The sequence below is a fragment of the Chanos chanos genome, chromosome 2, assembly GCF_902362185.1.
Source record: "Chanos chanos chromosome 2, fChaCha1.1, whole genome shotgun sequence".
Lineage (NCBI taxonomy): Eukaryota > Metazoa > Chordata > Actinopteri > Gonorynchiformes > Chanidae > Chanos > Chanos chanos.
Genome location: NC_044496.1, coordinates 5,216,272 through 5,229,837, shown reverse-complemented (window position 1 = coordinate 5,229,837; position 13,566 = coordinate 5,216,272). Strand labels below are relative to the sequence as shown.

At 42.7% G+C, this 13,566-nt stretch overlaps 1 protein-coding gene across 1 annotated transcript; it reads right to left on the bottom strand.

The window, feature by feature from the left end:
* Window positions 1-4,428: 4,428 nt before the first annotated feature.
* rfx7a (regulatory factor X7a) lies at window positions 4,429-12,985 on the bottom strand. The gene is made up of 7 exons (XM_030766431.1): window positions 12,863-12,985; window positions 11,793-11,909; window positions 9,944-10,028; window positions 9,390-9,597; window positions 8,501-8,802; window positions 5,209-8,208; window positions 4,429-5,019 (listed from the first exon to the last, which is right to left on the bottom strand). Exons 1-7 carry the CDS (start codon window positions 12,970-12,972, stop codon window positions 4,429-4,431), a joined length of 4,413 nt encoding a protein of 1,470 aa, XP_030622291.1. The 5' UTR covers window positions 12,973-12,985.
* Between the last annotated feature and the right edge of the window lie 581 nt (window positions 12,986-13,566).

Genomic DNA, 13,566 nt, shown 5'->3' with positions numbered 1-13,566 from the left:
TAAATCACAACGAATTAAGATGTTGGTTCCATTAGCCAAGGTCAAAGTCGTTTTACTGTGTTACGCATACGTGGTGTACAGACACCCTGATCGTATGGAGACGCATTGAGTTAAGTCTGTTAGTTAAGCTCCTTGTCAGTGGCTTTGGACAGAAACATCTGTGAGATGACTAAATATAAATAGGAATGTAAATGTACATGTAAATATGAGTATACAAACTCACAAAAAAGGATAGAAATAAGAAAAACAAACAAACAAACAAAAAGAACAGAATCTTAGACAGCAAAGTCAAGGTAATTTGTAGAAAAGTTTATTGGTTTTTAAAACCACTTAAAAAAATCTCAGTGTCAGTGAGCAATTTGAATAAAAAAAATGAAGAAGAATTGTTATAACAACGCTATCAAACTACTGTACGGTCTGCTGGACACAGACAACAACAACACAGCTGGGTGAGCTTTCTACAAAAAGAGCAGGCTCAAAGGACATCACTACCAAGTCAGTGAGAAGAACAGGAGAGTCATAGCCCTGGCTCACATTATCCTCATCTTAAGTTAAAATATCAGTGCTTATTCAAATGTTTATTTATCAAAAAACATCATTAAAAAGGACAAATAAAATATTCTTACTTTTTTTTTTAATCAAATGCATTTGAAAGGGGGGGGGGGGGGGATAAAACAGACATCAAAAATGAACGTTTCAAAGAAAAATGAACACACAGGGAAAAGTATCCACCTGCTTTAGTAAACATCAAACAATGTAAGTTCAACCTATATGTGGGTAGATCTTTCAGCTTAACAGAACTAGGCCTTATTTTGCGGTATAGTCATGGTTATGAATATTCAGTATCATAAAACTTTACAAACATGCACATTTATCATTATTTATTGACATGGTGAAGGACTTTATTAACAATTTTATTAATTCAATTTCTTATTTTTTATCTTTCGTAAATTGTCTTTAAATCGCTCATTATATTCTCATGTAAGAGAAACATGTAAGGAAAACAAAAACACCCTTTATCTCACTGAGATTAATGTACATTTGCGACATATGACAACTGTCACATTTTGATGACTTTTTTAATAATTATTTTTATACTGAATGTCTTAGAAAAAAATAGGCTTCAGTTGTTGCATTAGAGATGACAAAGCCTTGGTTCATTTAAAAAAAAAAAAAAAAAAAGAATTTTTAGTGCAATCAAATGAACCTCTGAAGCTTGGTGAAATTTGAACCATTGCATTTCCAGTGTTTACTGCTGTGACGTCCCTATCTGTAACAGAAAGATATGCAACCTGGTAATATAACACATTTTTTTTTCTTTAACAAACCATGCTATTTTCTCACACAAAATACACACTCATCTGCAAGGGCAGAGCACTATAGAAATCTCAGGAAGCAAAAACATAACGAAAGGACATCAAGCATTTAAAAAAAAAAAAATTACAAAAAAACCAAAACAATACATAGCATTTTCTGTACAAGAGGGGGCAAACCACCCAACACACTGCCTATTTCATAGGTTCCCAGTATGAATCATTAACGCACCATAGATTAGTGCGCACAGAGTCACCGTTCTGTTGACATGTCCATAGTAATACAGTGTATTGGTTTCTTCAAGTGGAGTCTTCATATTTACAAACGGAGCTTAAAAAAAAACAAACAATTGGAACAATTTCAACAGTCGATTTATTTCATACCCCTTACAACTGCCCTGCTACATTGGTTTTGTAAACCATACCAGTAGTGTGGGTTTTTTTTAGTTACACTTAATTAAATAAAGGTTCCAGTGCTATGGGAGAAGTTACCAGCTTTGCAAAATACCCCCTGCCTCATCCCACCCCACCCCAAATAAACCTTTTTTTTTCTTTTTCTTTTTTTTCTTTTTTTGTCAAGATGATGTCATTGTCGATTTTAGACTGTGGTCCAGAACTGAATCCAACAATAGAGGGATATCTGTAAATGACAAATTCCCATTTTTCACAAATTCATCCTTTTGCTTATTTTCTCTCCAATTACACAGCTTTTCTTTGGTACGGACGTAAGGCTGAGAAAGATTGTAATGACTACTGAACCCCACCGAGTGGATTTTGTGTCCTGACGTTGACAATAGCAGGCACAAAAAGAATTTCATCACAAATGACTTGTGCCTGATTTTGAGTTAACAACTTTCTTTAAAAAAAAAGAAAAAAGAAAGAAAAAAAAGAAACAATCAGAAACTAAACAAAACAAAAAAAATGACAATAAGCCAGGATCTAAAGACAGTTTGTCCAGAGAAGAGTTCATTTCAGTTAGTAATAATTTTTTGTGTTTCACAAGGATTAAACATAAATTACTTGAAGCCAATCATGAGAATGAATTGAAGCATGGTAGTCTTGGGTTAATTAACACTTCACTAATTTACCAGCAGCTGATGTTCATAAAAAAAAATGATTATTAAATATAATTTCTTGAATACAGAAACAGAAAAATCCCATTAAAGCTAGAGTTACTCAGGCTACAATCTTCAGACATCTCATTATCCATTTTGTGCACAAGGGCAGATTTCCATGTTAGATTTACAGTGCCAAAGTCTACGGCATCTTTGGGGTCAAATATCTTATTACCCTGGAACTTTGCTCCAACCATTCTCTTACCATATTTTAAGGTAGAAATACAGAGGGGGAAAGGGAGGGAGAGAAAACAATCTGAGAGGAAAATCACAAAAAATAATAACTAAATAAAACAAAACAAACAAACAAACAAAAAACATGCCACTACTGCTTTTTGACAAGCGTGGTAACAAATACGTAACATCAAAAATGCATAGATACAAAAGTGATGGAATAAATTGATCCTGAATTACACTTTGATCTTCATGTTATATTCCTGAAAGTTTCAATTCCCTTAGAGTCAAATCCACTTTGGTATCTGGGTTTCATGAAGTATAGTTTCTACAGTCCCTTTTCAGGTTCAATAGTGCCACACACACAAGGTTGAAAAGCTGCTAAGTCTTTCTTCAATAAATTACATCCTCTTTAGACCTTTGAATCAACACATCAACTACTTTTTAGAGCGTTTGTAGGCCACAAATCTCCATTGTCCAAAAAGGTGCAGGGTAGTGCAATCACTAGTGGCATTTTTTTAATGATTGTTGATACAGGAAACTCCTAGGCTTTCATTCTGATTAGTTCACTCCCCTAAAGGTTGGGGAACCCTGAGAAGCACCTTGGGAAATTTAAATGCCACAGAAAATACTAAATTAATAAACAAAGATCACTACTTTGCTTGTTCATTAGCTAATGGCACACAGCTTCTATGTACTAAAAGTGCATTCATTATTTGTATGTATACAGAAGCAATTCAAATTTTGATTAAGAGTATGTTCAATTTTGGGGGACAGATAGTTTTGATTGCATATTTTCTCATTTCATCTGTGGTAAATTTAATTAACATTTGAAAAAATTTCCAACACAGTTTTAACACACATAGGTTTCAATGCATATTTTCCAATCATCAACGGCAAACGTCAACAGTCTCAAGATTGATAAAGATCTAATCTAATTCTCACAGGTATTTTTAAATGCTAACGTTGTTTTCCTTCAACAGCTGCCTTTTATATATAATAAAGATGCCTTATTTTCATTGCATATCACCAAAACAGTGACAGTGACAGTGACAGTGACGTGACCCAAAGGCCTGATGATCTCATTTTCCCTTTTGCCAAATTCCCAATTTCATGAAAACAAAAACAAAAATTGATCATCTATCTCTTGATGTTGTAAAAGCTGCAAATAATTAATTATTCCGGTTCACTACTGATCAATACGATATCAAACTGTTTTAAGTATGACATTACACTTTTTTAACACCTGGAAGCACCTACTTCACATTTAGTAAGCTGAGGGGGTATAGAATGAATTGCAGTACCATGGTGGAAAAGCACTCCTTCATAATTTGGAGACAGGACCTCCCTATCTCAAAGATACAGGGCATGGAATCCATACTAAAATGTAGGATGTGCCAGACTATTCTTGGAAAATTGTCAGTAGAAATTAAGTCTGAATGAATAATGTGATTTTTTTTTTTCCAGGGAAGGGTGTAAATATTGTTGGTTGTTTAAGATTGTAATAATCGTCTACCTGACCAAAAAATGCGTTCTTGTGTAACCCTTGTGTTAAATTAACCAAAATTTTAAAGCCAGAAACAAAATGTGAATTTTTGTGATTTTGCAATACAAAAGTGAGAAAAGGCTCATGTTTAGAAAAAAGAGAACCAGCATATTCAAAGAAGTGATAATTTCTGTTCAGCCTGGCACTTACGTCTGGACCAATGTTTCCAATGTCCAGATATTTGTTGCACTGTGCTTTACAACACTGAAGTGAATAATTACATTGACAAACAGACAGACAACAACATCCCGCTAAATAAATTTATATAAAACACTTTACATTAACCCAACATTTCCACCGTTGTCTGGTCTTTACTCTCCAACCAGTCAAAGCCAGCAGAATTTACAGTCTCGCTGCAAATCTGTTGAAAAAGTGGGTCGTTCTTCAGTTCCTCCAGTGTTGAGTCTTCATACTGCCCTTGCTGCTGACTGGGGTCAAACAGAAGGTTTGTGTCCAAAGTATTTAGGTCGTTGATGCTACTAGAAAGCTCTGAGGTCAATCGCATATCATTAGGGAAATCCGTACCCACAGAGTTCAGTTCTGACACCTGGCCCACAAGCTGAGAACCTGTGTTCAGGCCCTCACTGCCCAAGAGGTCACCGACAGTGTTGTTAAAGTTCAACGTTTGCTGATGCTGGTGTTGCTGGAGGTTTTGCTGAGGCAAAAGCAAAGCCTGATTTTGCTGATGCTGTTCAGAGAGCTGCTGCTGCTGCTGCTGCTGCTGCTGCTGTTGTTGTTGTTGTTGTTGTTGTTGTTCAGCCAACCGCTGCTGTACCAACTGCTGCTGTTGCTGTGCTAGCTGTTGCTCTGCTAACTGGTGTTGCTGTTGCATTAACTGTTGGCCTGTTAGCTGCTGTCGCTGTGCTAACTGCTGCTGCACGAGATGTTGTTCTGTTAACTGCTGCTGCTGCACGAACTGCTGCTCTACTAACTGTTGCTGCTGTGCTAACTGCTGCTCTGCTAATTGCTGCTGCTGTACCAACTGCTGCTCTGCTAACTTTTGTTGTTGTGCCAACTGCTGATGCACTAACTGCTGCTCTACTAATGGATGTTGCTGCACCATCTGCTGCTCCGCTAACTGTTGTTGTTGCTGCGTTAACTGCTGCTGCTCTCCAGTGCCTGATTGTGCTTTGCCTTCCCCTGCTGAAAAGCTCATCTGCTCCACTCTGGGATTTTTCATGAGGTACCCAGGCTTCTGAAACTCATATGCCGAGGGACCTGGTGAGATTACGGCCTGGTGATTGCCACTGCCAGGGAAGCTGGATGGGGCAGTCTCCAGGATTTGGGTGAGGTTCATCCGGGCTGTGTAGTTGGATGGCATGTTGTTGATGCCCAGGCCTCTTACAGAGTCGTCTCCATCCCCATCCATCTTACTGAGGAGGACACTAGTAATCTTCTTGCTGTTGCTCTGCTGCCCAGCTTGCATGGGTAGAACCTCTGTCTGCATCATCACATTGAGCGGCACCGATTGGCTCCTCTGGGCCATGCTGCTGGCGCTTGTGTCCACATGGCTGTTGGCAAAGATATTCAGCACCTCAGGGGTTACTGGGGAGTTAAAGGGTGAGACCACAGAACGTGGGATGTGGGGATGCTGACTCCCACTCAGGTTGCGTTGTCTTACAGCAGGGCTAACGCTACGGCAACGGAAAGTTCCTGAATTTGTGGACGAAGTGCTTGATTTGTTATCCAGAGGTGCAGGAACAGCAAAACCTTCTTGCTTATTAAGGTTGGCCATACTGTTGACTTGCTGTTGGACTGGGGAGATGGGTGTAAGCCGACTGATATGTGTATCATGATGTCTGGCCTGTGACTGGTGAGACTGACCCGGAATTGCAAAGGCATGGGGTTTCCGGAAGTGGTCATCCACCAGATCCTGGTAGCTGGGGAGAATGCTAATGCCGTTATTAGAGGAGCTGCCCCCACCATTGTTGTACCCATTATTCATCCACTCAAGCTTGGTTTTATCTGGGTGTGTGGCCATGGGCCTCTGCATCGGTTTGACAGGGCTGGAGGACACAATGCTGCCGTCGTGATAGCCAGTGATATTCGAATTGATAGGGGTGAAGGCAAACGGGTTCCTGCACTCCACAGGGCTGGGTGGAACGCTGCTGCTGCAATTGGAATGAGGTGTGCCAATCGGAGTCTGACGGCTGCTACCCAAAGCACTGTCCACAGGAGTGGTAGGGGCCACACGTGAGCAAGGGCTCTCCCTGGTCAATCCCTGACCGCCTCCCATCATCTCAGAGGTGGGGGTGGGTGTTGGTGTTGGAGTAGGAGTGTGGATGGGGGTGCTGCTGCTGTGTGCTGAGTTGTAGTATGGGGTGTTAGTCTGGTGACTGGACATCATGGTGTTCTGCATAGGCGTCTGCTGACCTTGCAGTGGGACATCCAAACAACCGCTAAAGGTTTGCATGCCCCGGTTCATCTTCATCTGTTCCTCCATTTGAACTAACTCCTCCACTATACTATCCTGGGTCATGTCATCATCGTTAAAGGGGAGGTAACCCATGTTGGTCTGGGAGGCACCATATTCCACAACATTTGTGTGTGTGTGTGTCACCTGGTTGGAAGATGAGGCCTGGTTTATCACTGGGAGAGGCTCCATCATTGAGGTGGGAATCTGCTTGTGCTCTGCTGCCACCTGCTGGCCATAGATCTGCTGCTGTTGCTGTGGATTACCCCATGCGGTACTCTTCAAATCACCAGCTGCTGAAGGGCCCTGCGGGCCAGAACCAGTGGACATGACTTGTTGAGTTTTGGCGACATGTTGCTGAAGCAAAACCTGGCCAGGAGGAGCACTAACGGTACGTGTGACGGTAGCCTTCCCATCCACGCTAGAGGAAATTCCTTCCCATCTCCCCTGTGAGACACTCCGTGGTCTGACAACAGTCTGGAAGCCAGTATTCCCAGCCGGAGATTCTGAATGTGCCAGGATGCGTGTGGGAACGGTGGAGTTGAGTTTCACAGTAACTTTGCCTGCAGACATGGCAGGTGCGCTCTCAGGTCTAACAGGAGCCCCTGAACTGGGAATCTTCTTCACGCCAGTCCCAACGAAAGGCTTTAGACCTTCAGGTGCCCCAGAGGGTGACTGGGAAATACACACCTTTTTGACTGGAGCTGCACTAGAGTCAGGGCTCATACCCAGGCGTTTGCGTGGGCTCTTTGATGTCAGTCCACCCTCTGTGGGTATTGTTACTGCTGTGCTGCTACTAGTTGGTGGAGTGCTGCTGGTGATCTGATTGGAAACGCCTGGGGACAAAGTGCTTTTGTTAGTGTTGGTATTATTATTGCTGCCAGCAGCCACAGTGGTACCTACAGGGAGGGTCCTCCCATTACATTTGGTCCCTGGTAGTGTATCCTGTCCTGGGGAGCCCTTGGCAAGAGGCGTGGGCACACTGGCAGCCCGGGGTTTGCTTCCTACTTTTTCCGCCTTTTGCTGTATCCCTGCTGCTTCCTGAGTGACAGTCAGTCTCCCTATGGCACTCATGGCCTGACCACCCTCCGGCATGGCTTCGGCATCCATCTTGACTTCAGTAGTTAGAGTTGTAGTGCTTCGTCCCCTGGCCACAGGAGACTGAAGCGAGGCAACGGACCCACTGCGAACCCGTGGAGTGGGCGTGGGCTCATCGCCCTGGCTGGTGCTGCTCAGACCGGCAGAGGCGGGCCGGATGGTGCTGCTGGTAGTGGTTGTAGTGGCAGTGCTGTTACTGCTGTTGCCAGGCCCGAGAGAAATGGTGGTCATTTTGACCACGTTGACAGAGCTGACGTGTGAGGTGGGCATAACGGTCTTAATGGGGCTGTTGGTGATGAGGAGGGTGGATGGAGAACGCAGAGTGATGGCGTTAGCCGCCGAAGGTTTGGGCAAGATTTGGGCATAGCGATGACGGGCAGAGCGGTCCCCAACGGGACTGGCGGGGACGTTCTGCGGGGTCTTGGGGCATTGTTTGACTGGTTGTACCGGCTGGGTGACAACCTGAAAGTTGACAGGAAGGACTTTACCCTCTGCTGTGCCCATAGGCACAGGACTGGGAGACGTCATTGGTTGCCTGCTCCTTTGGACCTGCGCGAAATAGGATAAAAAAAAAAAAAAAAGCCCATGAACATCATCTGTTTGAGGCTGGAACCACGTAAGTCAGGCGTTCCGCGCTAACAAATCGAGGGAATGTCACAGAATACCAAGTGCAAAAACGGGGATCCATCAAATTCATCAGTCATACTCATTGGGATTTATCCTCATTTAACCCTCATACTGATACTGATTTCACTGCAACGTTCATTATAAAAAGACGACCTTGATATTCTGTTTTGGAATGAGTCTGAGCATGCACGACCGCGTTTTAGCGGGTAATTACCGTGATGGGGCTGGGCACAGCCGCAACAACAATGCCAATGGTGGGTTGCGGAGAGAGAAGGGCGGGGCTGCCACAAGGAATGCCCGTCCCAGCGCCAGGCGTGCCACCATCTGCCCTCCTGGCCTGGGCATCACCAGGCAGTGGAGAGTGCAGCTTCTGCTCCTGCTGTCTCTTTTGGATCTTTCTCTGGAGCTGCTGTTTAGCGTCCACAGAGGGCGAAGGTAAAGTCTTCACCTGAGGTTGGAACGGATGGGCTTCAGCGGTGGGCATGAATGCTGAAGACGGCATGGGCATCTTACTCCCTGTGGTGAAATACAAAGAGAGACAAATTTGATAAAAGAAAAGGTTTATTTCGTTAAAGAAAGACTACAAGGTGATTTACAATGTACCCACTTCACACCACACTGAGTTATTGAAATTATGTCTCAGTAATTGTGTTAGAGTGTAAAACCACAGTAGCTACAATATGATATATGGTAATGACACAGCGGGGAAAACAAAATGACACTTCACAGTGGAAACTTTCAGAGAATAAAGTATTTGGTTATTGTTGATATCGATGAATTTTCTTAAGTGATTTTTTTTTGTGTGTGTGTGTCTGATTTAATTCTTTGCCACAAGGTGGAGGTATTTCTCTTAGAAACTGGACCCGAAGCAACAATCCAAATGCAACCCTAGAATTAGGAAGCCTTGTTGTTTTTAGCTGTCAGCTCATTAGTGTCCTGCTTTCAGAGGTTTACATCTTAAATGAGATCAACTAGGCCTGTTTAACCATGTAAACAGAACTTTAACAATACCTGCAGAGAGATAAGATGTTTTGCTTTGTCAAGTTATGATTACACAAGGCTCTAAAAGAGAATATGTTTGCAGAGACCTAAAAGCAGCATACCTGCAGGGGACCCAGTCATTACAGTGAGGGCAGCCACGGACTTGTTGCCAGTGTAGTGGCTATTAATGAGGAAGCGAGCCAAGTCCTCCACACTCTCAAACTGCCTACTCAGCACTTTCTGGGCCCACTCGCACACTAAACCACAGGCTGCAGAGCGAACTTCATCCTCCACACTAGAGAGAGGCCCCGAGCTCTCCAGTATCTCACACTAAAAAAGAGAGAGTAAGAAAGAAAGAAAGAAAGACAGAAAGAAAGAAAGTGAGAAGTGTGTGTGTGTGTGTGTGTGTGTGTGAGTATGAGTCAGTGAGAGAGAGAAAGAGAGAGAGAGGCAAACAACAGAAAAAAAAACATTGACTTCAGTCCTACAGCCTACAGCACAATGACATCCAGCAAAATGAACAAGCTCCACTTCCCCAGTTTTTTTTTTTTTAAACAACAGTACTTTTATATCCCTTCTTTGTTCTAACCCGATGTCCATTAAAGTTAATAATGGACGGAATAGTGAGAACTGATGATACATCAGAGAAAGTGCCACAGAACAGAGGCAAACTTACCCCTTCACCTGTCTTATGCAGATCAAGATTGGGCAATGAGGGCATGTGAACGAAAGCCTTCTTCCTCAGTCCACTATAGCAGTACGTGCACAGGGGTTAAGGGCAAAAACACTTCCAGAGAACGGTGTGCATTGTCAGACAAAGACATAGTAATAGACAACTATAGTAATTTAGCAGATACATCACAATTCACAGTTCTTTACAGCTAGGTGGAAAAAGCTGCTGATAATACCAAATAAGTTTTTTTTTTTTTAACTGCAAGGGGGATTTTATTACAGACTACTATTTGATTCCTGCCAAAAGATATCAATACCCTCACATGTGAAATCAAGAAAAAAACCTGGGTTATACAGTTACCGACTTTAAGGAATCAACTTGATGTTGCGAAAAATAAGCAGTTATTAGACACCCGCTTGTTCAAACAGGCTCATATCTAGAGAGCTGCTGAACACCTCTGTTTCTTTAATTCCTAAAGTTTATTAGCCCTTCGTTTCTTGGATGTGGAATCCGGCTCATGAGTGTGAATGAGTTTGACTTGTGCCCTCGGGCTGTGACAAACACTGAAAACTGCAAACTGAACATGTGTCAGTCAGACTTAAGGCTGTGAAAGAACTTTCACACCTTACATTAAGAGTGCTGCAGTTCTCAGCAAGCAGTCACGTCTAGATGAAACACACACACACACACACACACACACACACACACACACACACACACACAGAAGTTAACTGAACTTTCCTCTCTTTTCTGTCCAACATTCTTCCACCCCAACAAAACTGCCGAAAAAAACAGGTCTACAATCACTTTAGGGTTGAACACATTCCTTACAGCAGTCAGTGTGTAAGATTCTGACGCGCGGGCCAGTTTAGAGGGCTAATCTGAGTAGAGGCCTGCTTGGCCAAAGACCTGGCTGGCATGAGTGACCGACGAGCACAGATATCTCACACTGCATTCTGAACCTCTGCTGCATCTTTGACCTGTTTTTTTTTTTTTTTTCCCCTCCACCCTGAGCATCCACAAAGGAAGTTCATGTATCTGTCAGTTCCCGTTCTTGGACACCCACTTGACCCAGTGGTGTAGCATCAAACCCATTTTTCAACCTCCCCTGGCAGGTGGAAACCTAAAATATTTTTCATGATTTACCACAGTTTAATAGTATTATTGTGATTATTATTATTATTATTATTATTCTCTTACATAAGCCAAAGGTCAAGATGCCCTGTACTGTTGTGAGCCTGACGTTATTTATTTGGGGTGAGAGAGAGCTTCAGAGCGCGGGGGGTGGGGAGGTGGGGGGTATGTCTGTATTAGATTTCTGTTGCCATTGCAACCGTCACAAACAAACAAATTCTATTTTAGAAAGGCACCGCTACGAAAATAACATGAAAATCTGCGGGCATGTATGCACTTTTAACCCGAAATGTCCGCGAAAAAATAATCATTATCTCACCACAGCTGTCAGCGCGCGGTTTACTAATCATAGCTAAACCTGCAATTAGGAAACTATCAGCATTTCTAAACAGTGGGTCCACGACCACAACTCTCTTTAGGATGTTCTAAGGAAACAGCGCTGGAGCTCTGTGGAGCTTCTCCTGGTTTAATGAAGGCTTTAAAAAAAAAAAAAAGAGAAAGAGAGTTTTTGAAGGTCAAACACACTTAACCCCCCCCCTCCCCCCAGGCCCTTCCCTCCCCAAAAGTCCCCATCTTAGTAGTTGTTCCTTTCACGCACAGGCCTTAGTTAAGTTTGGATCTATATTTAGAGGGTACATAAACTCCAACAGCAGATGTTCGGATTGCCCCGGAGTTCGGGCCGGGACAGATTGTTATGAACGTTTCCAGTGAAGGATATTTTGATTTCCCTCTCATGCCGAGTCGACGTGCCTTCATGTTGGGAAAAACATTCTTCATGATCTTTCCGAAGTCGGCCGCGCTAAGAGGGTGATAGCCCAGATTGTCACAGTAGCTCCTGCAACACAAACAGGATAAACAAGAAATTTGGTTATCAATGTACATAATTGATTTACTGTGTACAGAAGGGAGTGCACAAGGACAAACCAGATATCCCCCAGATGACACATGCATACAGACAGACAGACAGGCAGACACACACACACACACACACACATATTATGTGCAGAGATAAAGAAAATTAATAAGAAGTGATGATAATTGCTGCATTGTTATAAATTTCTTTATTCAATGATAAAAAGAAAAATCTCCACCTAATGAGCAGAATCTGTTGTTGTTGTCCTAGTGTGAATTTGTCTCTCTCTTTTTTTTTTTTTTTTCCTCTGGGAGTTTGAAGCGTACACTTCTAATTTTGTATGAGTTTGTACAGCACCTGTCCTGGGTACTGAAAGTGGTGTGTTTACCTACCCATTCCCAAAGAGTATCGGTGACTCTGTCTGAGATGAACGGGAAGTAAGTGAAAGAGCATTATGTAACGGTGAGACCAATGCAAACGATGGTGTCAGATTTTCCAGTCTAAGGTTACGGGCATATGGCGCACAACTTTCTATCATGCTTCCCATGTCTATTTTTACGAGGCCTTTCTGCTGACAGAGCCTTAGCAGATGTGCGCGGAGACACTTTCCACCACCTCTAGCCGCCGAGAGATAAGATACAGCCTACTGAACGAACCTGACGCGTGCTTTGGCGACACGGCTGTAAAAAAAATGACAGCTTCTTCGGCTAGTCTTCATTTCCTGCCCTAATTCAAATCTGTGACAGTGGCTTGTCAAGAGCACTGAGCAGAATATTGTAGAGGCCACTTGCTGACTGATTTGAGGATTTTTTTTTTTCCTTTAACCTACCAGTGTAGCAGGCAGTGGTCTGATTTTCAGAGACTTCTACTGGAAGCCAAGGTGATTGAACTGGGGTTTTAAGCGAAAGGGGTAGAACAGCGTCATGGGGACTCACTTGTACTCATCGTAGACCTCCTGTTTGGGAAGGGAGGTCTCTGGGTGTTCCTCTAAGTGATCACAGATCCAATTGAATGCGTGTGTCTGCTGTGTCCGGCTAGACGACATGGAGCTCTGCTCACTGAAAAAAAACAAAAACAAAAAAAACAAAAACGGACAGAGCAGGTTGATCAATGTTCAAAACAAACTTTGGATCAATTCAGTTTCTATCGAATTAGCTGAAATTAAATCATAGTTCTGACGAAATTCCATTTCATTTTATTTGTAGAATGTTTTTTTTTTTTTTTCTTTTTACAATACTTTATCACAGAGAAGCTTGAAAGGCCACCGCGCTGAGATAAGCAGTGGGCGGGGCAAAAGGGGCATTGGCGGGAAAAAAAAAAACTTCACAAAGAAAGTTTGAGAGGAACCCAGACACTAAAACAGGGAACCCAACATCGAAGACAACACAAGGACAACTTCTTCTGTACCCAGCTGACACAAAGGTCGAGGACAGACTCTCAGACCTGAATTTAGCTCATATCCAACTCAAATTAGTTTCAAAATAAGGTTTAATGAGAAAATGTGTGCTTAACTGACTACTTTACTAATGTAAACAGATGTCCTTTTTCCAAATGATTTTCAGCTGTGTTTGAGAGGGTTCAGAGTTCACATGAAAATAAGTTGTTTTGACCATCTCCACAGTAACGGTTACATACATAC

Excerpts from the sequence above, each read along its gene's own strand:
- rfx7a (XM_030766431.1), bottom strand. The coding sequence starts at position 12,972 with ATGTCGTCTAGCCGGACACAGCAGACACACGCATTCAATTGGATCTGT. Across the intron at positions 10,029-11,792 it reads GGCATGAGAGGGAAATCAAA|GTACTGCTATAGTGGACTGA; the intron begins ATATCCTTCACT and ends ACCCCTGTGCAC. Across the intron at positions 5,020-5,208 it reads AGTTAGCGGAGCAGCAGATG|CAGTTAGCACAGCGACAGCA; the intron begins GTGCAGCAACAT and ends CTCGTGCAGCAG.